The sequence below is a fragment of the Sorex araneus genome, chromosome 1, assembly GCF_027595985.1.
Source record: "Sorex araneus isolate mSorAra2 chromosome 1, mSorAra2.pri, whole genome shotgun sequence".
NCBI classification, from domain to species: Eukaryota; Metazoa; Chordata; class Mammalia; order Eulipotyphla; family Soricidae; genus Sorex; species Sorex araneus.
Window position 1 is genome coordinate 139,715,375 of NC_073302.1, and position 27,076 is coordinate 139,742,450.

At 39.8% G+C, this 27,076-nt stretch overlaps 1 protein-coding gene across 3 annotated transcripts in view; it reads right to left on the reverse strand.

Annotated features, from left to right (window-relative positions):
* The window catches only part of PDE4D (phosphodiesterase 4D), a 764,958-nt gene that overhangs the window by 178,950 nt on the left and 558,932 nt on the right, over positions 1 to 27,076 (reverse strand). For all 3 annotated transcript variants that reach the window (XM_004608453.2, XM_004608458.3, XM_004608457.2), the window contains exons 4-5: positions 26,091 to 26,164; positions 18,828 to 18,877 (exon numbers count right to left, since the gene is read on the reverse strand). In XM_004608453.2, the coding sequence (XP_004608510.1) occupies positions 18,828 to 18,877; positions 26,091 to 26,164 (124 nt within the window). The remainder of the gene's footprint in view (positions 1 to 18,827; positions 18,878 to 26,090; positions 26,165 to 27,076) is intronic.

Sequence of the window (27,076 nt, forward strand, 5' to 3'; positions counted from 1 at the left end):
AGGGAAACACTCAAGGAAGGGTGGGGAACCTCTTTTCTGCCCAGGGCCATTTGGATATTTATAACATCATTCATGGGCCATACAGTACAGGCAGATGAGCCACAGGGAGCCAACAAGAAGCGTATGTCTGTTCCATCATGTACCAGGGCCAGACACCATGATTTTGTGGGCCCATCCCATGGGCCGGATGCCTCCCACTCCTGAAAAGAGGATATGCCACACTTGTGAATCTGGGCAAAACCTTTGAAGGCCTAACTTGAAAGCACAGTGGTCTATATTTTACATAAAAGCATTAAAAATGTGCAGGTGCAACACTGCCCAAAATAATAATAATATTTTCAACTTTTATAGAACCTTTCATTAAATGATATCAAAACAATTCAGCTTAATAAACTTTTAGGAAGCTAGTGTACAAAATATCCAACTGACATTAAATGGGGATTTAATGCATTAACTACAGGGATGGTTCACTTCAATCTCCAATGATGGAAAATTATTTTCTGTGAGCTCTCTAATTGTGATTTTTTTTTTTTTTTGCTTTTTGGGTCACACCCAGTGATGCTCAGGGGTTACTCCTGGCTTTGCACTCAGGAATTACTCCTGGCAGTGCTTGGGGGACCATATGGGATGCCGGGGATTGAACCCAGGTCGGCCACGTGCAAGGCAAACGCCCTACCCCCTGTGCTATCGCTCTGGCCCGTTTAATTGTGATATTTAATTTGAAACTCTTGAAGAGAAGCTACTCTTCTCCTTTAAATTATATATGTACATATATATGTGTGTGTATATAGATATATATTTTCTTAGAATGTCCAGTTTACAGGCACTTATCTATATTCACAACTGAATAATTCTTATCAATGGTCCTTAAGAAGCTAGATGTTAGCTTCTTTTTGATACTTTTTAAAAGCCCATAGAATACATTAATGAAAATGAACTTCCTCTGTGGTGAGGCAGAATTTTATCTTATTAAATTCATTTCATTTTATCTTACTTTTATCTGGGCAACACCCCGAAGTGGTCAGGGCTTACTGCTGGCTCTGCATGCAGGAACTGCTCCTGGAAGTACTTAGGATGGAACTCAGGTAGGCTGTGTGCAAGGCAAGTGCCCCGCCCGCTGTATTACCGCTCCAGCCTATCTAAATGATCTTACATTAATTAAGCATTACTCAAATCTGTGATTCTTCTGGTTATTATTATTTGAATGTTTAGTGTTATACCTCATTTCACACTCTCAAAATTTAAAATTCTACACCTTTCTATTTTCCTCATCTGGCTTCTTTCACTCTTCTGCATATACACTGCTGTGTGCTTAAACACTAAGATTTAGAGTGAGACTGGGGTGCATTCCCATTTTCCATATTTTAAATCTGTGGTAAAGTAAATATTTGTTATGAGTGAAATGTGTCTGAGGAATGTTTATCAGACTATGGTTTTTGTTTGGCTTTGTTCTAGCATATTAGTGTTTTTTTAAAAAAAATTTTCCCCCCGTTTCAATGGTTTCTTTGATGTCTTGTTTTGACCAGCTGCTGAGTTTTTTGTGGCTGTCCATTTACATCACTTTAAAAAATGGTACATAAATGAAATTTGAACAAAATGAGCAGTACTTTCACATTGTTTCAAAATCAAACATGTTCCTAAGGAATCTGATTTATGGCAGATGGAGAACAAAACCTTCCAGAGGGAGGACTGTTAAATGAGTCTTAATTGCTTGCACATGAAAATAGAGTGAGTAAGATTGTGTGCACAATTAGGAATTTAAACATGTAGAAAAGAACTGGCCTTGGAAACAGGCAGACATTTTTGCAGGCGTAGCTAGTTTCTTATGAACACAGACAATAGAAGACAAGTTTATAAAGGAAAATAACTTTAAGGGAATAAAATCAGATTAAAAATATTCATTTTTCCTTATGCAGAAATTTAAGCATGATTCATTTGTCTCTGAAATTCACTGATGGGACTGTCACAGTGGGATAGGCTTGTTATTATCTAGATTTTATAGATGTGAAAATTGAAGCTTAGGGAATGACTTGTCCAACGTCAGATGGCAAACAAGGTGGCATGGCCAGGATTCTCTGCATTGACTTAGTGAAACCAAAACCAACTCTGACAATGTATCAGAGTCCTGGAAAAAGACAGATGTTGAAAAAAGAAAGCCGCAATAGTGCCTTCCTTCCTTAGGTGACATGCTGTGGCAAGCCAGGTGGACAAGTCAAGGTGTGAGGGCTGTCTGGGACAATGCTGAAGATGTGGGGAAGAAGAATGATTAGTCCCAGGTGAGAAGACAGGCTACGCTTAAGGTGTGGGTGATCTGAACAAAGGTCAAGGCTGGGATGATGGATTCAGACAGAGGATACAGTCTGGGTGGCTGCAGAAGCTTGGTCAGAGTGTGAAGTGCGAATGTGGGTGTCAGATGAAAGCATCTGGTCAGAGGTCAGCACCTCAGCTGCTCTGTGGCTCTGAAGGCAACAGCTGTTGGGGCAGCAAGGTTTTTTCTGACTGGCCTGCCATGGTAAGTGACACTCAGTCAAGTGCCAAAAGCCCAACGTTGGGCTCTCTTCACAAGGCCTGACGTTGCAAGTAGTTGCTTGGGCAGTATTCTACAGTGAGCTTCTCATGGTTTCGAGACGCAACTTCATCTCAATTCACTCATGGGCCTAAATGCCTTTTCCAGGAGACTTCAAATTTTCTTCCAGATCCTTCCTACTCAGGAATACTATACTTTACTGATATGGAGGGATAGGCTGGCGTTAAAAGGCTTTTGATAAATGCCACTGTGTAGAGTTTTTTTGTCTAAAGTTCAAATGAGTTCAGAAACCCCACTCATTCATTTGCTCCTTAAGCTGTTTTTCTCAGCAACTTACAAGACAAAAATAATCCTTCTCTTTCACTTTCTTATATCCCTTAAAGTGAACCTAATTAGCTGTGGCTTATTAGACAACAACCCATTTAGACTGCTATTAAACAAAGATTACAAGAACGTAAATTATTCCTCACTTTGATTCTCACAATTGTAAGTCAGGGGGCCCAAATCACAGCACCCCAATAGACCTGGACATAGAGAAATCATTAATAAATGTATGTGGAACAATGATCAGGCAGACAGATAATCAGGAAAACATTAATTAAGAGCCATTTTGTATTCCTAACAACCACAATGTCATAAAGAACATTCTTTGTGAAGAAATGTTAACAAAATAGTGCTCTGAGGCCAATGCTCTTAATTTCTTTACAATCAATGTTTATTATTTTGTCCAGGCACATTTATTTCCTCTTTTTAACAGCACCCTAATTTCTCTCAGGAAATCAGCTTGTGTTTCCATTGAAGATTCCCAATACTGGCAGAAGCAACAATGACCAAGTGCTTACTATGCGCCAAACACTGTGCTTAGTTTTTCATAAATATCACCTTAGATAATTTTTATAGAATTCCTGTGAGTTAATTACTATTATCCAATAATTAGTTCAGTTCAATACCAAAAATCTTGAAAGGTTTCTTTGAAGGCTAAATGGGTTGAGGAATCTCAAAGGGCTGGAGTGCATACTTTTCAACACATGGTACCACATGGCCTCACAAGCAATGCCAGAAATGACCCATGATCACCACTGGGTGTGACAGAAGAAATGGAAGAAAGAAAGGAAAAAAACTTGCAGAAAACCATCTATCAATGGCAGAGTTAAGATATGAATCTATGTAATCTGGCTCCACAGTGGAAACATTTCCCTACTTAAATGATGTATGTTATAAGGTAGAACACCTAGCTGCCCTGTTCTCTATTAAGCCAATGTCCAAGACCAAAACTAGACTAATTACACCCCTTCACTGAAATTACACTATTTTTTTTGGCAGGGGGGTTCTACACCTGGCAATGCTCAGGGGTTACTACTGGCTCTGCACTTCTGGTGGTGCTGGCGGACAATATGGGATGCCTGGGATTGAATCAGGGTCTGCCGTATACAAGGCAAATGCCCTACCCAATGTACTATCGCTCTGGCTCCTGAAATTACACTCTTCATATGGGATAATAAAAAAGTTAAAAGGAGTTTGCAGGGATCTAATTGGTTGCTTCTGCCACAAGGCTCATTGCATCTAATCTGTGACTTTCAAGCAATCTGAAGAGGCATCGACTCTTCCAAATCTGATCCTCCAGTGTCTCTACTAATAATGAGGGAACTGGGAATTCTTCCAATATTCTTCCACTAAACTTCACTTTGCTTAAGTTAGCAGACTTGGTTTTTCTCTTGCCACCAGGGGATCATTCCTGATACACCACTATCTTTGGGGAGGGTGTAAGCCAGCCTGTATGTAACCTCAAAGAACTTGATGCTTAAGCACCATAAATGCCCAGTAATAACTGAATTCTCTCAGAGAGAAATAATAATGACAAAATGACAGGCTAATTTCTTCTGTTGCCCTTTATGTGGAAATAATGAGGACATGGGCTCGTTTAGATTCTGTTAGCTGGGAATCATTGACTTTCTCCTTTATCTCCAGAACTTCCAGTAATTTCCAGGAACAGAATCTGGCCATTCTGTGGAATCTGTGGAAATGCACTGTACCAAGAATGGCTTTCAAAAAACACCTAGGGGCCAGAGTGATAGTACAGCAGGGAGGGTGTTTTGACCCAAGTTTAATCCCTGACATTCCATACGGTCTCCTGAGCACTGTCAGTAGTGATTCTTGAGCGCAGGGCCAGGAGTAACCCCTGACCATTGCGAGGTATGCACCTCCACCTCCACAGACACCTAAAAATTGCTGCCCTCGCCTTTTTACGAACTGATTGGAATTCAAATCTTTCAAAGCATCATATATAAACCTGTGTATGCTTTTTCCACATGTTGTTATTACTTTAAAGATTCTAGAACACTTAGATTTGTCTTCAGAGTCCATTTCATGCTTCTTTCAAATGCATTCTTTGCAGCAGTTTCACTTCTAGAATTAACCTATTTAGATTAATCTGATGTGCTATTTGATGACTAAGGGTTGGTAATGATATTAAAACCGATATTTTTGGTCAAAGGTAAAGCATGATAGTAAACCAGCAAAAGCCTTTTCTAATATGACCTATGAAATTTCTCTAAAGTCACTTTCCAAATGCTTCCAGCAATACTGAAAGGCTAAAATAATGAATGACTTACATATATAATTTTGAGACTAAATGACTGAATGGTACTCCAGGGTAGTTTTATATACTTTTCAGTGGAAAGCACTTTTTACCTTTCTCTTAATGTGAACTAATATTCATTATGTACCAAAGAGAGCTCCATTTTTGACATGGATTTTCTGTGTAATCCTCAAAATTTGGATAGTATCATTATTATGATTTTTCATATTTAAATAGCAAACGGCTATTCTATTGATGCCATGAAGTGTGACCCATAATTCTTAAGTCTCACATAAGTGGACAAGGAAACAGCACCCTTGACTTTATACCTCTGCTCTTTCTCCTCTACAACTGTTCTGAGTTGAACATCAAGGAGTCAAACCAAACTTATAACCGTTTGAAATTCTTTTCAGATAAAAACCTACAGCAAGAACAAAGGGAGGGGCAGAGAGCTAGTAAAAGGGTTAAGGCCCTTGCTTTGCATTCAGCTGAACCCAGTTTGAATCTCTGCAGTGGATACCCCCTGAACACAGAGCAAGCAACAGTCCCTGATACTGTCAGGTGTGACCCAAACCCCGACCTCCCAAACAGCACCAATGGAGGTCCATCCTACATAAGTAACGCAATTAGAGGTGCAGTCAGTACTTAGTCCTACCTTCACAGCATCTGGGAGCTTCACAGAACTTCATCTGGGCAGTCTCAGTTCCAGGATTTGTCCCTTTGTTTCTCTTCCTGACAACTTGAAAACCAGTTCATCTTTACTGCTTTGTCTTCTACTTTCTTGTGCTCCTAACTTTTCCCTACATTCCTGAGTTGGAATTTCCCAGCCACTTTCCAGTTTCGAAGTGAAATAAACCATAGTGCGTACAGCTTCCTGGTGCTCCGGGAAAAAGATTATCACTGTGACCTACTTCTTCCTCCCTGCCTTTCTACTACTTTTTCTTACTTTATCTATTTATCCTCTAGTTTCTAGTGACTTAATGCTCTTTGACATTCTACTAAAGATATTTTAGCTTGTTTTAAATGCTACTAACCTCCGGGATAATAGAAAATGTCTCATCAAGTCCTTACAGCCTAAACATGAATGTTCACATCTGAGAGACTGATTGAGTGAAAGAGCAAAGTTAGGACACACAGAATTAAGGTTTCCCACATGGAAACCCCTAGTGCAGTAATGCAAATGCCAGAAACACACTCAGGACCAGGGATGTAGCTCAAATGGTGGAGCACTAGCTTGTGTTTGACTCAGGGATTCTGCATCCTCCCTCCTTCCCCGCCAAGTGCTCCTGGTTGTACAACAGACCCATTGCTACCATCACTAGCAACAACAACAACAACAACATGCAGAAAAACAATTCCACACTCACCCATATGTTTTGCCAGGAATGTAGGATACAGTGAAATGAAAATACTTCTCACGTGCCAATAGTGTCAACAAATAATCAGAAAGAAAACATACTAAAAAAAAAAAGCACGAATATTCTGATGATGATAATCAGAAATATATAAAGGAAATGCATTGGAGGGATTGAGAGTTAGGGAGTTTGCGGCTAAAACTGGCATCCAAGAAACTAACCAATGAACAGACAAAAACTCAAAGAGAAGACGCATTATCACATTGCTTCATCAAAACAGTTATTTTTCCTGAACAAACAGCTATTTCTTCCTCTTACCGGTGAGAGGTTCTAGAAGCCAAGGAAATGTCAAGACATAAGCATTGTCATATACCTACCAATGTGAAATTTTCTCCTGGCCTTTGTTCCCACACAAGTCAAGGCCTGTTCCTTGATAAGCTCCTACCCCGGGCACTTGGGTAACAATGGGCAGTGCAGGGGAGTCAGGGGACAACTGTCAGAGCTGAAGGAATCTTTCAGAACCCACATTTCAGACAGGGATCTACCCTCAGTGAATAGAAATGACCACTGTAGGTCTGCGGAGGGTACCTCTGCACCCAAAGATCTTACACCTCCGGTGCCTCACCCCTAAATTCATATACATTCAGTCAGACAACCCAGACTCCTCATCTGCTTTCCATACTTTACAATGAAGAAGAAAAAGGAAGAAGGAGATGAAAAAGGCTAGGAACTGCCAGAAAGAAAAAAAAAATCTTGAGAAAATAGCTGCATGGACAAGAAGGTGATAGCATTCTGAGTATTTTGAAGGGAGGGGAGAGCACTTCCAAGTAAGTGCTCACAGAGTCTAGGTCTACTCGGCCAATCAGGTGGGTCAGCAGATCAGTACGAGTACTAGAGGGTGTTGTACCGCTTGGGCTCTGCAGAGTGGGTTCCGGAACCACTAGGACAGTATCCAGGAGCTACTAGAGTCACCCTCTATGGGGGCCTTCAGGGCTACACTGAGTGGTACTCAAGGGAGGTGCAGGATTCCATCCCCCATGAGTACCTAAGGGAAGGAACACTTAACACTTCGCCTCTGAGTCAGACCCTCTCTACTCTTGTCACTTGTGGCTGCATATTAGATTATCATAAAATTTAAAGGGACTTTGCATGGAGAATGCTAGTACCTCATATGTGTCAAAAATATTTGCTTCTATTAATATTTGTAATAATACCATATGCAGCTGACTTTTTAAAAGAGAATTTTCTGAGATACTGAAAACATAATCGAACCGCATTCTTCAGTTAATTCACAGAGTTAAATAATTCAGTGTAACATTTGACCAATAAAATTTAGTAAATTAGACCCAAAGGAATTTTAATTGTTTTGCCCCACCACAGTCTTGCATTTCTGAGTATGCCTAGAATATTTTTGAAGGCAGAATGGGTGGGAAACATTTTGTGGATAAAGGGAGTGACTTAAGAATGCAGCTTTGTGATTCTCCTTTTCTCTTTTTTAAGCAGACTGGGTACTGTGACTGAGAAGGCAAAAAGAATACAGTTAGTAACATCACATTTCCCAAACTCATTCCCACCCCATGCACAAATGTGAACGTGATAATCCATTTTCTTCAAGGAGAGGCACAAGCTGGTTTCATTAAAATCTTGTACACATTCTGAGTGATAAGAGCGAGTGGGCCCAGGTGATGACGACTATGATGACGAATACAGCACAGATAATAATATCACCTTGTATATCCTTCCTCTAATCTCAGAGTACTTCACACATATTATCTTATTTATCCTAGACAGCATTGTTTGTGAGCTGGGGGTGTGGACAGCATTAATACACTTTTCCCAGAAAGACGGTGCATTTCCAACAAATTACCAGCAACTGAATGGCTACACTGTACAGAGCAGCACTCCCTACTTCGTTCTGTATTCCATTATTCTGCCAAATCCTCTCGACAAAATGATTCCCCTGAAAATACGTGCTAATAATACAGATCCTGAGCTTTCCTCCAGAGGTGCTGTATTGGGGGATCCATCCTTTTGTGTTTATTTTCAAGTATGTCTTGGGAAATCCTTTGGTGAGGCAGGTAGGGGAAATACTGCTGTTTTCTAAGAAAAGCAAGATTGTAAGAAGGGGATGGAGACTTAAAGAGATTTTAGTGACTTCAGAGCTTCTGTTTCCTTTTTTGGTTCGTTTGTTTTGGAGCCACACCTGGCAGTACTCAGGGCTAACTCCTGGCTCTGTGTTCAAGGGTCACTCCTGATGGGCTTGGGGAACCATATGGGGCTCGGGGAACCATATGGGGTGCCAGGGGATTGAACCCGGATCAGCTTTGTGCAAGGCAAACACCCTACCCACTGTACTATCACTCTGGCCCCTAGAGCTTCTGTTTCCATGGTAGCTTTTCACATCAGTCGGAGAATAATAGAATAATGTCATAGGCTCAATAATCAATAGAGGGCCAGGGAAGTGGTTAGGTGGTAGTGCATATGCCAGCTCCGGATTCAACAGCCATACCACAAATAAACTTTAAAAAAGAAATCAATGAATTGAGTACAGTCCTATCCAAGGGATATTATTATTATGTGAAAAATGAAGTTAATGCTGCATCCTAGCACCTTACTTTTGAAATATATTAGGGAGTGTCTTTTTATTACCTTTTGTAGGAGAAGATAGGCCTACAACTCAGCCTTAAAAAGTACCGACATACTTGTCACCTGATCCGTATAAAATGCTAAATCTATTTGCTTTTGCGAAATGTCTTAGATAAAATCCAGTATACATAACTAAAATGCATTAAATCTGGTCTATTGCCCACTTGGCACTTTAATATTTTTCATTTTAATTAGAAGTATTTATCTAGTTTAAAATAATTTTTCTAGTAAGTTTTTAAAATTTATGCCTAAGCAGAATTCACATATTATTTAGCAGTTGGGTTGTTTTCAGTCTTTGAAACATACACACGGTGCTTTGTGAATATGTGGCATACAGCTTCAGTTTTGATTCCCCCCACAATATGCACACACACAGACACACAAATAAAAGCAACTACTAACTTTTCTAAACTCTATTTCTGGAAAGAGTTGTGAATTCATTCCTCTGTAATGTCTCCCTCCAATACCACACAGCCCTGTTCCAGTCCAAGTTGATAGTTTTTTTTTAGCACATACTAGCCTGTTACAGCTTCCTAATGAGTAAGGTACTGCCTCTATTTTTTTTTTTTGTCATTTTCATTCTGTTTTTTATATAGCTCCAATCTTCCAGTTCTAAAATAGATACTTGTTTCTCTGCTTATAAATGATTAATGACTTTCCATTGCTCATAAAATAAAGTCCACCATTATTTACATTGGCTTCTAATACTCTCTTTATTGCCTTAATCTATGCTTGGACCGTCTCATGTTCATGAATTTCTTCCTGCAGTCTTTTTTTTTTTTTTTTGCTGCCTTCATGTAGACTTTCAGCTCTCTTTGTCTTTAACTATTCCTAGATTCTAGATCTGAACAGTTTCCATGCATCCATGTCTTAACTCTTTCTAGTCCCTTCATTTGAGGTGATCTCCATTTAAACTTTCATTCCTCAAAGCTCAACAGGAAGCTTTAATTATTAGGTTGAAAACATGCCTCCCTTACTTTCAAATGCATGCATTTGGATTAGTTTTAGTTATGGTACTTCTATATTCATGATTCATTCTTCATGAATGTGAATTCCTTGAATCCAATAGTAATTTTTCACTCCTCTCTTTATCTCTAACATTGATCTTACTATATGCCAGCTATGGTACATAGAATATATGCTTGATAAAATGAAAAAAAATAATAAAATGATAGCAATCATGATACATGATAGATAATACTTATTTAATACATTCTGGAGAACAAGCTCTAATTTTATTAATGATATAGAACTTCTTGATGAGAAAAAAAGAAAGAATTTAAGTAAATTGACTAAGATTATACAGCTAGAGAGGAGAACTAGATTTTTAACCCAAGTGGCTTGACTCAGACTTCTTATTGTGCTGACTATATGAATATGCAGTCTCATTTAACTATTTAAAGTAATAAGAAAATATCAATAGCATATATGAAGATAATAAAGATCAAATTAAATGTATGATGAAATTAACTGGTTTAGATCAGTTTTTCTTACATGATAATATATATATGTAGTTCTACTCATCTAAATAAAAATATAAGGAGGTAAAGCAAGGTGACATAAAGATGAAAACCTATTTATATCCTCTAAAAGGACATCTATTTAACAAATAAATTATACTCATTGTATTTAAGCAAAGTTTTTACTGCACACCCTCACCCCACCCAACAGACATTTTAGTATGGGGCTTATTTTGGTCAAAGTTAAATTCTGTTAAATTTCACTGGCAGAGAAACTAAGGATACTTAGTAGTTAGAAGTATTGAATCAAAAATGTAAACTGCAGAAGAGTTACTTCAAAAGAGCAGTCTGCAGACATACATGCGCTCTTTACTAGTTTTATAGAAAATCTATTGAACCTAAGGTATTGTAGCATTTTTTGATCACATTCCTAAACAAGCTCACGGAGCACTCATTCTTGGTGATTATTAAAGAGCTGTCTAAACTCTGTGGCTGAAAGAGAACAGAAGAAGGACAAAAAGAGGAAGCAGCAGTGGAAGCGTGCTTGTTCCGTGGCCCGGTCTTCACCCTTTGCCCTGCACAGAATCCCCCACCCCCCTCCATGGCTGTTCATTATATCTTAAGGCTTCATCTATTTTATTCACCTAGATCCTTTCTGCCTTCCTAATGTCTCACTTCCAACTATTATTTCACATATTAAATTTGTGTTATATATCAGACATTTGTTTTTGTTGTACACACATGCACTTAAATGGCAGTTTCATGTAAGAAGCTGTTCTCATGATTTTGGCGTCATAGAATAGTTTCTTAGTTTCTGGAATATTCTCAAAGTGTTACATGATTACGCCAGAAAATAACACAAAGATTGTTCCCATGACACATCTCTGTTTTGTTCCCCCCCCCTTACTGGATTTTACTTCTCTGTGCTGTAGAAGGGCAATGCCCTTGCAAGATGCAGTTCTTCTCATCATCTCTCATTTGATTAGTAGTAGTTGAATTTGGTGATGGATATAGAGAGTGGAATTACATTTAAATCAAACTTTTTGGGGTTCTAAAACTATGTGTGTGTTGATTTATGCTTGTCGAAGAGTCCTGTGTCTCCCTCTATAGGTAAAGAGCAGGCAACTCTACTCATTTTTATTGTCTGGATAGAAGAACTGGTATTTTCTAAGTCAGAAGCCAGAATTTCTTTGTCTTAGGGTAGCCCACCTTCATCAATCTGAAGATCTCTAGATTCTGTTTTGCAACCATTTAACAAAGGGGACCCTCCTGCCTTCTTTCCTTCTTGAGCTTCCTCTCCCCACTGACCCCTTAGTCCTGTTTCATGACCCCCACTCCATTTATGTGTTGTTCAACTGTGGCTCCCTTGGAATATCCTGTGGGCACAGAGGGGGCTATATGCCTCCCTCCCCACTGGGAAATGCTGCTCTAAGAAGTAGTGGATACAACACTAGTAGCTTTAATTATAAAGACTTGCCACAGGAGAAGTTATGCCTCTATACTTTCCAATATTTTAGTTATGTATCCAATTCTCGATTACTTAGAAATGAACACCCTTGAATATTTCTTTTACTTTCTCTAAAACACTGGATGGTGGCTCTGAAGACTGTCCTACTCTAGTGGGTGATGCTGTATGCGTGTAACAGATCGTGGACTTATGGAGAAGGAAACCTGAATTGTGTCAATCATTGTCATATTTTTTTTTTTTTGCTTTTTGGGTCACACCCGGCATTGCACAGGGGTTACTCCTGGCTCATGCACTCAGGAATTACTCCTGGCGGTGTGCTCAGGGGACCATATGGGATGCTGAGAATCAAACCCGGGTCGGCCGCGTGCAAGGCAAACGCCCTACCCGCTGTGTTATTGCTCCAGCCCCTCATTGTCACATCTTTAAAATACAGAAATTTACATCAGTTTTTTTGGGAGTTGCATTCTTGCAAGAAAATCTTCACTCCAAAGATAAAAGGATTAAAGACACGGGATTTGGAAACATGCTGGGAAAAAATGAAATTCTAAAGATGTGACAGAGATCTGTTCTATGGCTGCGGAACACATTCCTTGAATTTACATGGGCTGAAAATGAAATGCCGAGAAGGACTCAATGTGCCTCCAGAGCCATCACTTGCTTCCCCTAACGGGCCTGATTAGGGTATCTCTGACTCTTTGCTGCCCTCTCACGTTCCACGCGCTCCTTAGTTGTCTTTCACTCCCTTCTACATCTCCTTCTAAGCAATAACATTGTTTGAAGCAAAATCATAAATGGAATGTACCAGAAAAAACGGACAGATCCTCAATGTCTTCTTTCACTTTGCTTTTAAAGTAGCAAAGAGAAATAAATAATGTCAGGCACCAGGAAGGGTTGTTGAAAGAAAAATTTAGCGAGTTATTCTTAATTAAATAAGCTCTATTTTTCAACTAAGTCAGTGTTCTCTAAAGTGGGTGATACTGGCCCCAGGGAGCACTGGAATGATCTGGGTGGACATTAGCAGCTTTGAGAAGGCTACGGGAGTGCTGAGTGATTTTTTTTAAATTTTCTAAAAAGGGGTGGTTTCCAAATAAGTTTGGGAACTTCTATGTTATCCCCTTGAATTTCTACCCCAGTAACAAAAAATTAGGGACTCATTTCTCAATATTTCAAAAGATAAAGTAAAATAAATTAGAGCCAGTGTTCAGACTCAAGTTCCAAATCCATACACCATTTTTGTTACTTTATAGTATAGGACAAAAGAGCCATTTAATGGTATGACTGTTTTTAAAATGCACATTTGAGAACTTTATTCAATTTTATAATTTAGATATTTGTATTTACCAATTATGTTTGGAAAATAAAAATTGACAGAGGACTAACATATTTTAACTTTAATAATATAAAACGCAAACTTTAAAACATATTAAATGGCATGACAAAAAAGCAGGGAGGAGGGGAATATCATTACATCTAACAGGGAAAGTTATAGAAAACAGAGGGAGGTACACATAGAGAGCTTAAGTGCTTCTTTGTTATTATTATTTTTTGCTTTTTGGGTCACATCTGGCTATGCACAGGGGTTACTCCTGGCTCATGCACTCAGGAATTACTCCTGGTGGTGCTCGGGGGACCATATGGGATGCTTGGAGTTGAACCCAGGTCTGCCACATGCAAGGCAAATGCCCTACCCATTATGCTATCGCTCCAGCCCTTAAGTGCTGTTTTGGAAGGGTTTTGGGGCCACATCTGGCAGTACTTATTCCTGGCTTTGCTCAAGAGTCACTTCTGTGGTGCTTGTGGACCATATAAGGTGACGGGTCAAACCAGGGTGGAACAAAGCCCAAGACAAGTGCTTTACTTACTGTACTACCGCTCTAGCCTGACAGCTAAAGTTCTTAACTTTCATTTTTAAATCAAGGTGCTGATTTATGTGAAATTTATAGTTAGGTTTCTTCAAAGAGCTATGCCTGACCCAAAACCAGTTTTTACATTTAAAAACTTATCTGCTTATTAAGTCACAGAGTTACCAATGTCTGTGATAAAAAGAGAAACACAATAATAACCAATAATAGGTCCAATTTTTGACAGACACAGTGAGAGTTTCTATTTTGACACTATTTTGAGGATCCATAAATTTACCAATCTCCGGCGACCCAGGGGTCACTCCCATAAGCCACCTTCTGCCGGAGCCAGATAATCTCCTCATGGACCACCCTCCAGAACTCACAGTTGCTTCTCCCCAAGGGAGCATAAAATGAGGCCCTCATAACCATGCCACGGGACTCTGCGCCAGCCTGTTTCCACTTGGGGTGCCCCAAGGGTGGCGGTTGAGAGCCCTCCCCACCCCAAGGGACCCAGCCTTGGCAGCCGACGTCCACTACCCAACTGTCGCCAAACTTCAGGCCACTTTCCACATGCTTGGCTGAGCCTCACACATGAGTGAACATATTACTGGTGAATACATGAGTGAACATATTACACATCACCACAAAGGGAAATATATATATGTATATGTATATGTATGTGTGTGTGTATATATATATACACTATATATATAGTATATATATATACTATATATACACACCTCTCATAGAGCCTGGCAAGCTACTGAGAGTATCCTGCCTGAATGACAGAGCCTGGCAAGCTCCCTGTGGCGTATTCTATATGCCCAAAACAGTAACAATAACAGGTCTCATTCCACTGACCCTGAAAGAACCTCCAATTCTTGGGAAAGACAAGTAAGGAGAGGCTGCTAAAATCTTAGGGCTGGAGACGTTACTGGTGCCTGCTTGAGTAAATTGATGAACAACAGGATGACAGTGATACAGTTATAGTGATAAATTTACTGTTATGCCCTTGAAAGATCAAATTGTGATGATGTGTGTCTTTTTCATTCCACTCACACTCTCCCCACCTCTCTTCTTTTAGTTCTCTGGCTTATTCTTTCTCTCATACCGAGTTCGATATGTGCAGTGGGGCCAAACAAAACCAAATAAGTAAGATGTACTGAGAGCTCACTCTATGAAGCTCACATTATCTGCACCCCTCACGCAAACTCATTGACTTGTAATAACTGCAAGAGATAGGATTGCCATTTACTGCATGGGGAAACAGAGGTAGACAAAAGTTATGTCCAGCTATCATGAGGGAACATGGGTTCAGTCAGAAACACAGTCGCAGGCACATCCATCAGGGAAGATCTCTGCCATTATCCTCCAGGGAGCCCCGGAGCTGAGCTCTTTTTCTCTTCCTCTAGACAGAGGTTCCTTAACTTATTGGCCAACTGCCCCATTAAAAAATTCCTCAGGGGAACGCCTGGAAAATCAACCATCTTTAAGCCAGAAAAGAGAAAGATCCCTTCATCCCCCAAACTCCAACCAAGGCTAGTGCAGAAAGTGGTATGGATCACTTGTGGAAGCGCTACTTAGACTACTGAACACAAGCTCACCTAAGGGGATGCTTCACTGATTCCTCCGATTCCCTTTCCCCACCCTTCCTAGGACCGCTGTAGAGGTATTGGCTGGGCTCCCTCGGGAGTTGAGTCATCAGTTGCTGGCCTCATTCCTTGACCCCCAGTTGGCTCTTGGTTTGCTCTGCTTGTGCAAGGAAACAGACTTTTCTTCTCCAGTCAGTTAATTTCCTGTGGTGCATTGTGATAAACACAGCTGCACCAGGCGGTTAATAACAGTTCATTAGTTTCCCTTCCGAGATATTTCTGAAGCCCCACTGTCCCTAGGCCTCAGGTCAGGAGGCAATGGATACAAAATGAGCCTATACTGACTTTGATTCCACATGTTCGAGGCTTAGCGTCCCCTCTGGATCCTCCTGGGCCCCAATGTAAGCATCTCTGGGCACTTCTCTGGAGCGCCTCACAGGTGTTCACAATCGAGCAGGTGCCCCCTGAGTGCAGCTAGCCAACTCAGAAACCCCTGCTGGGTTCAAAGCAGCAGGAGGGGCAGCTGCCCTGCCCACAGGGTGCCCTCCACATTTTTGGACACAGCGGACACAGCAGTCTCTATGGGCACTTGCAGCTGTTCTGGGAGGATGCTCATAGGGTGGGCTCAAGCTACAAAGGGTTTGGGGACCAAAACACACTGTATTTGGCTCACACTAGTGTCAGATTCTAGCTTTTGTAAGAGGCAAGTTTGGCAGGAGGTTGTCTCTCTTCAGAGGGGTCAGATCTAGTGTTTAAAGCAGTATTCAAGACAAGGTTTCGAATGGTATCCTGATCTCGTGCACACAAAAATCAGCTTATCCATCCCTCAAAATAGCCTGGCAAGTGCATAGCTACAAAGGGCACATCCCATCTCAGTGCAGTCTTGCTTACGAAAAATTTTGGTTTTGGGAGAAGACTTGTGTTACTTAAAGAACTTATTTTAACAAAGTATTTGAAATTAGTGAGGGGGTGGATGTGGCTCAAGTGGTAGAGCACAGCCTTGCACATGCGAAGTTTCTGGATTCTATCCCTGGCACCACATGATCTCTAAAGCACCTCTGGGCATGACCCAATGCACCCATCACCGCTACATACTTGCCCTACCCCCTTCAAAGAAAAGTAGCACTGTAGCACTGTTGTCCCATTGTTCACCGATTTGCTCAAGCGGGCACCAGTAACGTCTCCATTGTAAGACTTGTTGTTACTGTTTTTGGCATATCGAATATGCCACGGGTAGCTTGCCAGGCTCTGCCGTGCAAGCGAGATACTCTCGGTAGCTTGCCGGGCTCTCCGAGAGGGACAGAGGAATCGAATCGAACCCGGGTCGGCCACGTGCAAGGCAAACGCCCTACCTACTGTGCTATTGCTCTAGTCCATTGTACAGAAGAGGAAAAAAAATTAGAACGCCCACCCCCATACCCCAAAACTTGATCTTCTCCCTTCCCTGAGGCTTTCAGCTCTTTTCAGTCCTTCAGTTGCTACTTTTAGCTGCACCTTTTCTGCGCCCAGCAAGAAGACGGCCCCCCTACCAGGCAGGGAGAAAGGGCAGCATCCAACCAAGAGCCAAGGAGCTGTCCCCCTGGGGCTCAGGGGAGGTTCATGTCCCTGGCCAACCCAGGGAGCACTGTTGATGCCACTCCCTCCTTACACTTTCTCTGTGATTTATTCAAGGGGCTCTGCTTTGTGTCACTCGAGCTATTTTAGCATCTCTGTGGGTAAACAGGGTGTCACCAGATTTCCCGTCTTTCCTGGGTCATTTTTCCTGGTTACATAAACGTTTGTCTTAATCCCCCTTCTTCCTCTGCCCTTTTCAAAATGTTTTTCCACTCCTCTCATCCGGCCCAGGTCAGTGCGCTAATGACCAGTGAGAACAAAAAGAAAAGACGGTGTCTTCGGAAAGGGGTCTGTGGACTACAAGTCTTCAGAATTATCTCTCTAGACTCCCTTCAGCCTCACAAGTTGTCCTGAATCAGAAAAGTAATACAGTGAAATTAATAAAAATCTGGCCTTGTTCCTCTCTCCATCACTGTCAAGAAGAAAACTGGTGAAGCAAACATATACTGGGAAGTAACAGCTGACTGACACCACCAGTCTTGAAAGATAAAATGAAAAAGAGAACCAGTAGTTGAATATTTATGGCAACACAAGTCCATTCCAAACACCTTGAGGACAGAGGAACAACACCAACCACTGTTCCAGAGAGGTTCTCAGAAAGGAGACTAGTTGGAAAGTGCAGACTAGACCTGAACTTATGTCTCGAGCAAATCATGCTCACTAAAGTCTCAAATCGAGCTTCTCAGCATGTCATGATTGAGGAGCTCAGGGAAGATACTTGAATCAAATGATGCATGGTCTCGTTTGGAGAAAATGTTCATTTTCTTCTGGTAATAATTTTAGAAAATACAGACTTTCTTTTCCAGACAATTATTTTAATAAACCAACTGGGATTTCAAGATATGATTAAGTAAGTTCGGTTTCAGGTTTAGAAAAATGAGATCACTTGTTCTGTTTTTGGTTCAGTTTGGTTCAGTTCAGGTCAATTTCCTTTCTAAAACATATAATAGAAATTGGGGTAATTTTATTTTCCTGACCTTGACATCTTTCCTCCCATTTCTTTTCTTGAACATCACTTCTTTTGATCTTATTGAATTTCTCTTTAATACGGGTAAAAATACCTGTTCCCTCCCCCTACTAAATGAAATATATTCTCAACTCTCGTTATAAATCGGGAGTACTAGAATTATAATTATTCCTACATATAACTAGGATATTGATACCCCAATAAGGTGTCTTTTATTTTTGCCTTCATTTTCATTAAACCTATTAGCATCCTGCTGATATCAGTAGCATGAAAGAACCATTGTCAATATTTTGAAGGTATTGCTATCTTCCAAAATACAAATACCCAGAACAACATTACACACAGCGGGGACATATACATTTAAAAGGTTTTTAAAAATGATACATTAGCAGAGAGAGAGAGAGAGAGAGAGCTCAAAAGATTGAAGCTGTGTGCATATAGCCCTGAGTTTATTTCTCACACAATAGGGTCTCCCAGAGACCCTCAGGGTGGCCTGGTACTACCCCCCCCATGCACCCAAGAGCTTGAGTTACACTATTTCCACAGGCTCCACCTCAAACTGTCAGGCCCACACTGATGGGCCAAGCAGTACTGGCAGGTTTCCACACACCACTGCGAGAGCGGTGTCCTGCCCCGCCTACAAAAGAGGTACTAATGTAAAGATTCTCCAAGAAATAATTTAAATGAACACCTTGTATGATCAATGAAAAAATGTAATGCAAATCTTAGAAAATATGGTTTCGTCAACAAAGAATAAGCTCGCAGAGTTTTCTTACCTGTTATGGTGGCTTTGTTGATGGATGGTTGGTTGCACATGGGTGATCGTCTGACAAAGAAAAAGAAAAACAGACACAAAGCAGTCAACTGGTGGTGCTTGTTGAGTTGAAAAATATTTGAGTTACTTCAGACATGTCATTCAAAATTAAAGCAGTAAGTTCTTTAATGCATGGGATAATAATGATCTGAAATGCATGGGAAGAGTTCTTTCAGAGTAAGCCAGCTAAGTTCCTTATTGTACACATCTCAGATCACTCAAGTCAAAACAAACACACCCTGTTAAATCTCTTCCTGATTTAATGGGATTTTTAGATTCAGGGGATAAAATCACATGGATATAAAAGCCAGAGAGTTGACAGACATTCTTATTTATTGATAATATTCAACTAGCCAGGACTCTGAGCAAATACATAGTTAATGGTTTTAAAAAGTCATCAATGTACAACGGATTTTCCTAATGCTGTCAAAAAATTATCTATGAATTATCAGAAGTGAATGATTTCTTATAAAATAAACCACATTATAGAAGATATAAAATTTTTATTTACCATTTCTTCATTTGAGAAACACTTTGATTTATGTATTTGAGAGGTTTATTAATTAGTTCTCCAAACAGGTGTTGTAGAAACTTTAGAAATACTATAAAGGCACTTAAATAGACTCTATCCTACATTGTCTACTTTTTCAGTTGTTTGTCAAGCTCCATAGGATGATTGTAAACCCTCTGATGAAAGGGGTTGAAAAACTGCACTCAATGACATTTCCTACAGAGGTTGGCCTAAGTAGATCAATAAAATCTGAAATTAATATTGAAAAGTATTTATAAAATATTCATTGTAATATTTTAAAAAATATAACTTTGTATGGTTGTTACAGTTAGAAATTTCTCATTTATTTATTTGGTTTTTGTGTTACTACTGGCTCTGCATTCAAGAATTATTCCAAGTGATGTTCTGTGGTGGGGGGTGGCATATGGGATGCCAGTGATCAAACCCGGGTTGGCCAGAGCAAGTAAAACTCCTTAGTTGCTGTATTATCACTCTGGTGAACAACTGGAATCTTTTGAAACCATAATACTCTAAAAGAAAACCCAAAACATAACCCAAACTTGCAACAAGTAACACCTCCAAGGATGTTAGGAAATTTTAAATTTTTTATTTCAATAATACCTCTATTACTGGCAAATGCTTCATAAATACAGTAAACCAGGTACTGTGCTAACTTAAGTGCTTAGAATCAATTATCTCATTTAATTATCACAACAAAATATATGGCAGGTCATTTCTATGCTTCCATTTTATCCAAAAAGGAAAGAAACACTTGAGATGTTGAATCTTATGCTCAATGCAAGAATGCTGAGATCTGAACTGAAGTTATGCACTTCTAGGGTCGGCATTCTGCAAGGATGTCTTATTTGCAATGACTTCAGTGGAATTTGGACTCACAGCCACACATCTGTATGGAGAGCAGACTCTGCAAAGCCCTCTTTAAACCTGCCTTCCTGAGATGACCAATCTTTGAGCAGAACTGGGCATTGTATAAGCGGAAGGCAGCATGAAATTTGGTCAATTCTCACTATTTTGGGGCCAGTGGGCATTTGGCAAGGCTCCTTCCCTTTAAGTTTACTGATGTGTTTGATATTAAAATTTTATCTGCAAGCTCTGGTTCAATCTCCAGAACTGTATGGTCTGATAAGATAACAGCTGGGAATGAGCATGAAGCAGAGTTAGAGCAGTCCCTAGCACTGCCCAAACCACTTCCTCCATCCCCCCATAAATAAAATTTCTGTCTGATAAAAGCTTGAAACTGATTAATGCTTCATAAAAGAAAAAGATGAATATTTGATAGTGCAACTCTGAAACAGGTCTGGTCTATATATGAATAGTTATTATCTTTATGAGAACTTATTATTCCATTAACTTTTGTGTTATTTCTTTTACTCACTTGCATTGAAAATGCAAGAAGCACAGCCGTTTTGTCTGGAAATATGTTACATGATTACGATCTTTTATTTATTATCTCCTGTTATTATCAACGTCACAACTGACACTTGAGAACTTTGCATTTCAACAAGGAAGAAAAAATGGAACATATTGTACTTGATGACTATTTAGAGGGATAAACTATTTAGTAATGAGCCAGAATCTTAAGAGTAGAAGCAGGACTGATAGTGCAGCAGGTAGAACAGTTTGTCTTGCCCATGGCTGACAGAGATTCAATCCCTGGCACCCCATAGGGTCCACGTAGCTCCACTTGGGTGATCTCTGTGCACACAGCCAGGAGTAAGCCCTGGCAAAACCTTGAAAACAACAAAAAGAAAAATTTCAAGGGTGAAAAAAGGTACGAGTTATGAAAGATAGTGGGTTACTTAAGTCAGCAAGGTGTAGCTGAGCACTATTCTAGGGTCTGGAATCCCAAACTCTTTGCAATAACAGTAAAAGGGCTTTAGAGGAGCTCAGAAATGTTCTAGTTCTCACCAAGTCTACACAATATAGTACTGAAAGTACTTACCATCACAAGTAGACAAAAAAATATTAAGGGCATTGAGAAAGGAATAGAAGGAATCAAGAGCTCATTATTTGAGGATGACATTAATACTGTACTTAGAAAATCCTAAAAACTCTACAATAAAAGGTCCTAGAAACAACAGACTTGTATAGTAAAGTGGCAGGCTAAAAATTAATATATGAAAGTCCATGGTTTTCCTGTACACAAATAATAAAAGAAAAGAAAGAGATATTTAAAAAAAAGCAATGCTATTCACAATCATGACTCAGAAAAATCAAATACCCTGGAATTAGCCTAACTAAAGAGGTAAAAGACCAAAGAAAACTACAAAACACTAATTTAATAAATAAAAGAGGACATGAGGGAGTGGAAACACATCCCTTGCTCATGGATTGGGAGAATTAATGTCAATACTCCCCCCCAAATGGCAATACTCCCCAAAGCACTGTACAGACTCAGTGCAGTCCCTATAAGGATCCAAATGCCATTTTTCAAAGAACTAAACACTCCTGAAATTCATATAAAACAATAACCCTCCTTCTACCTCCCACCCTTGAATAGCTAAAGCAATCCTTGGGGGAAAAAAGATGGGGGGGAAGCACTTTCCTCAACTTCAAACTACAACCTGGTAGTAATTAAAACAACATAATATTCCAATGAAAAAAGGCTCTCAGACCAATGGAATAGGGTTGCATATCCTGAAAATATATCAGGTATATCATGTTTATCTTCAATGAAGAAAAAAATATATGAAGTGGAGCAAGGAAAGCCTCCTCAACAAGTGGTGCTGGGAAAACTGGTCAGCAACATGCAAAAAAACAAAGAAACAAAATACTTTAGACCTCCTTCTGATACCATGCAAAAAAGTCAAATTAAAAATGGGTTAAAGACTTCAAGTGGGGGGGGGTGGGTAGGACAGAGAAGGGACCACTATGACAATGATAGTTGGAAATGACCACTCTGGACAAGAATTGAGTGTTGAAAGGAGGTTAGTTGATATGCATAATACCCTTTCAGTAACACTGATGTAAACCACCTTGTAAAATGGCGCCCTACACCACTTTGCGTACAAGGAGAGAGGGACAGAGACAGACAAATACACACACACATATACACATACACACAGAGACAGAGAGATAAAGAGAGGTGGGGAGAGAAAAGAAAAGTGCCTGCCACAGGAACAAGCTAGAGGGGAGGGCTGGAAGGGAAACTGGTGACACTGGAGGTGGGAAGTGTACACTGGTGAAGTGATGTGTGTTTGAACTTTGTAAGACTAAAACCAAATCCATGAACAACTTTATAACTGGGTATCTCACAATGATTCAAAAGAAACTTTGGTACATCTACACAATGGAATCCTATGCAGCTGTTAGAAAAGATGAAGTCATGAAATTTGTATATAGGTGGATCAACATGGAAAGTATCATGTTAAGTGAAATGAGTCAGAAAGAGGGGTAGACATGGAAAGATTGCACTCATCTGTGGAATATAAAGTAACAAAATGGGAGACTAACACACAAGAACAGTAGAGATAAGTACCAGGAGTATTACTCCACAGCTTAGAAGCTGGCCTTGTAAGCTGGGGGAAAAAGGCAGCACAGATAGAGAAGGGACCACCAAGTAAAAGGTGCTAGGAGGGCCCACTCAGGATGGGAGATGTGGGCTGAAAGTAAACTATAGACCGACCATGATGGCCACTTAATACCTCTACTGCAAACCACAACACCCAAAAGGAGAGAGAGAGCAAAAGGGAATTCCCTGCCACAGAGGCAGGGTGGGGTGGGGGGAGGATGGGGTGGGGTGGTGGGAGAGATGCTGGGACCATTGGTGGTGGAAAATGGGCACTGGTGGGGGGATGGGCACTCGACCACTATATAACTGAAATGCAAGCATGACAGTTTGTAAGTCTGTAACTGTACCTCATGGTGATTCACTAAAAAAAAAAAATTGAAAAAAGTTTTTAAATAGAAGTATAAAACTTAAAAATAAGAATTGTTCTGGTGACTTTTCTTTCTTTCTTTTTTTTTTTTGTTTTGTTTTTGGGCCACACACAGTGATGTTCATGTTTACTCCTGGCTATACAATCAGAAATTATTCCTGGCAGTGCAAAGGGGGCTCTATGGGATTCCAGCGGTTGAACCTAGGTCAGCTACATGCAAACGCTCTACCCACTGTACTATCTCTTCAGCCCCTCTAGTCTAGTGACATTTCTAAGCATGAGTGCCCAGCAAGAAAAGTGGTTACCTTAGGGCCACCAAGTAATAAACCAGAATTACATAATCTTTTCCTTTATTTGTATTTAGTGGGGTCAGTCTCCCAACCAGAGCTTGGAAGGCCAAAGGGCCCCTCCTGGCAATTTTCAGCCAACTGGAGCCAGCAGTTTAAAGTGAGGGTTGGAGAATATTCTGCTTCCCAGGCTTTGTAGTGTCAGGGCTAGGTGGCCTTCAGGGCTGCACATGTCTGTGAGCAGAGGCCATGTTGCGCTGAGAACTGAACAAGAGTTGGCTGCATGAAAGCATCTCTTCAATCACGGCATACAAACAGGATCTATCTGTGTGTGCATGGAATCTGACACCCTAGGATGCTGATCTTGTTCAAATTAATTAGCGAGGCACAAAGCTGCAAGGGCAGGAAGGACATTATGTTGTAGTAAAATCCAGGCATAAGCTATGGTTCCTTATCCTTCTTTCATTGTTCTCTTCCATTCCGTTTGTCCCTGAAACTCAGTCGAAACCTCTGTCATGCACAGAATGTGCCTCCCGTCATCCCTTTCGAATCAGAAAAACCAGCGTGATGCCTTTCCACCTGCCTGACCAAATGTTTGCCAGTCACAGGCTTGAGACAGTCAGTTCATGTCTGACAGAAGCAGAAAAGGACCTATAAACGTTCTCATTTGTCCTTAAAAACTGCAAGTCACTGGATGAAATTTAAGACTGATAATGTTTGGGAGAAACACCAATCACTCCATTTCTCCTTGAGGGCTGAGACATTGCAGAGAGGATCTGATTAGACCTCTGAGCTACCAAATGACAAAAAAAGCCCCAAGTTGCTGTTGAGATGGGTGTGATAAGTACTGGCAGGGAACACCGATGACGTGTTTGGTAATGAACAAATACGTCAGCAAACCCGTCGGGTTCATAAGCTACGTGGCGACTTCCAGTCCGAAACAGAGTCCAGAGGCACTGCTCTGTCCTGGGTATCATGCTGGGTGCCAGACATACTGGGCACTGATATTCTCAAGAGGCACCCAAACAAACAAATTGGCACGGAGACATGGGCTGGGAAAGGCATGCAAGTAAAAGATGCAGTAAGACCAAAATGGAAAGGTACAATATCTGTATGGGGCTGTGATGTGTATTTTGTTACAGACAATGTTCCAATACAAATTATATCAAAGCCGGGACCAAAATAGAACTTAAAGTTAGCCCAGTCTATGAGAATGTAAGGTGGGATCTTACAGGCTGAAGGTGCAGACTGTAAAAATTCATCATGTGGAAAACTTGATAGTTAACTCAAGTTTCTGGGTTCCATTCCAATTACTTGAGTTGTAAGCAAATATACTGAGAATATAGTTTCTAAGACTATATTCTGTTACAGGAAGTGTGCTATCACGGCCAAAGTTGTGTTGCTGTTTTTTAATCATGGAAAATGTGAATTTCAGAACTTAATTATATTTCTATGAAATAGAAAGTTCAAATGTTTTAGGTCCTTTAAAAATTAGTAACTACTACAAATTTTTATATCTGTAGACATAAATATAAATAACTTAGGCAAGTTATTATTACAAGTTATATTATTACAAGTTATATTGTTACAAATAAATACTCTACTCACTTTCTCTTTTTAAATTTTTCTGTTTGCTATTCTCTTAATTTTAACGTGAAATTAGTAGTTTTCTCCTGGAGATTTTTTGAAGTTCCCTTTTTTTGGTGGGCAGGCATACCCAAAGGTATTTAGGGGTTACTCCTGGCTCTGCACTTAGGAATTACTCCTGGTGGTGCTCAGAGGACCAGATAGGATGCTGGGCATTGAACCTGGGTTGGCTGTGTACAAGGTAATTAACTTATCTTCTGTACTATCACTCCGGCTGGCCCCTAGAGTTCATATTTCAGTAATAATATTTTACTCACTATTCATACTAAGTTGTCAATATAATGTATTTTTGATGGCTAACAGGTTTTCATTTAATCTTGGAGAATTTTGATTTTTCACCTTTACCGAACTCCCAAATTTTAATAATTTCTCCTTTGTTTTCAAGTGTTTCCTTTGTTACCACACATAACAAAAGCTTATTAATTGCTTCATTATGCTTCAGATGTTAAAGTGAAAATATCAGGAAAATCCAAGACCATCTCTCTGAGCTGCTGCTCCTCAAAGTTAGTGTTATCTTCATACAGGGAGGATGACTTTGGGTTGACTTTAAGGCTTGATGAGATTATTTGCCGTGGCTAATTTATGGAGTCAGTCAAAACTATAAAGTTACGCTGAGCATAAATAACTGAGCAAGGGAATGATTATGCCAAATGATTTCTGACAGATGGGATCACCATATTTATTTGTCATACTATTTCATTTCTGATAGTAGAATCATCCCTACAAAGTATTTATAGAAAATTAACGGGACATCATATGACTTAGTGTAAATGGCCAGATAGCATAGCAATAGTTCAGAGAAATATAATATATTGCCTGAGTTCATTCAAATTGAGAAATAACGTAGCAATGTTCAAGGAGTGAAAAAATAGATAACTTACTTGCTTGGTGCCCGGTCTTGCAAATTTGTTAATGCAGCAAAGTTGTTTCTTACAGTTCGAAGACTGGCCAAGACCTACAACAAATAAGAATTCTTTAAACTTCTTGAGGTAGGGCCATACTTAATGTAATTTAAAATGGTTTGGTGACACTAAAAAATTTGCTAAGTGAAACTTTGATATTGCTTGTAACAGATTCAGATACCTCTACAGAATCTCTTAGCAAAGTTCCATGCATTCATTTGAATTTCAGAGAGACTAAACTGTAAGGATTTTTTTCTTACAATCTGACTATGGTTAATAGTGCAAACATTTCTACAGTATTCATGGATTTTTTTAGCAACTAAAATAATATATTGGGAAATATACATATTGTGCTGTATAAAATGCAAATCTAAAATCATACAATATAGAATATCAACAAAGGCTCACTGTAGGGACAAAATTAAAAAATATTACCCAAAATTCCCTTGGAAAACTCACCAAGAATTGCATAGTTTCAGAGTCAGCAAAGTAAATAACCTGTTTTTGTTTTGTTTTGTTTTGTTTTTTGTCTTTTACTACTCTCTCAAGTAAATAGTAATTTTTTTTCATTAAGTTTTTCCAATTTCATGCATTACAAGGTTCTCATGATGCATTTCTCACATACAGTAGTCGAGCCTCGCATGTACACAGTGTTTGACCTACGGAATACTCAGTCAAAAAAATAACAAAACATAGGAAGACACCGGCTCATCATATCCACGTATATGCCATGACAGAACCAATATCTTTACCCTTCTTATTATGTCCGGTAGTCTTCCTTTTCTAATTCAAGTGGAAATTATTGAAATAACAAGGACTAAGAGTGGAGGAGAACGCTTTCAAGCACGCTTTTCCCTTCTCTGTGCCCCATACTTCTTTCTTTATATTTTTTGGGGGGAAGGCTTTCTGGGTTACTCAGCGATGCACAGAGGTTACTCCTGGCTTTGTACTCAGGAATAATTCCT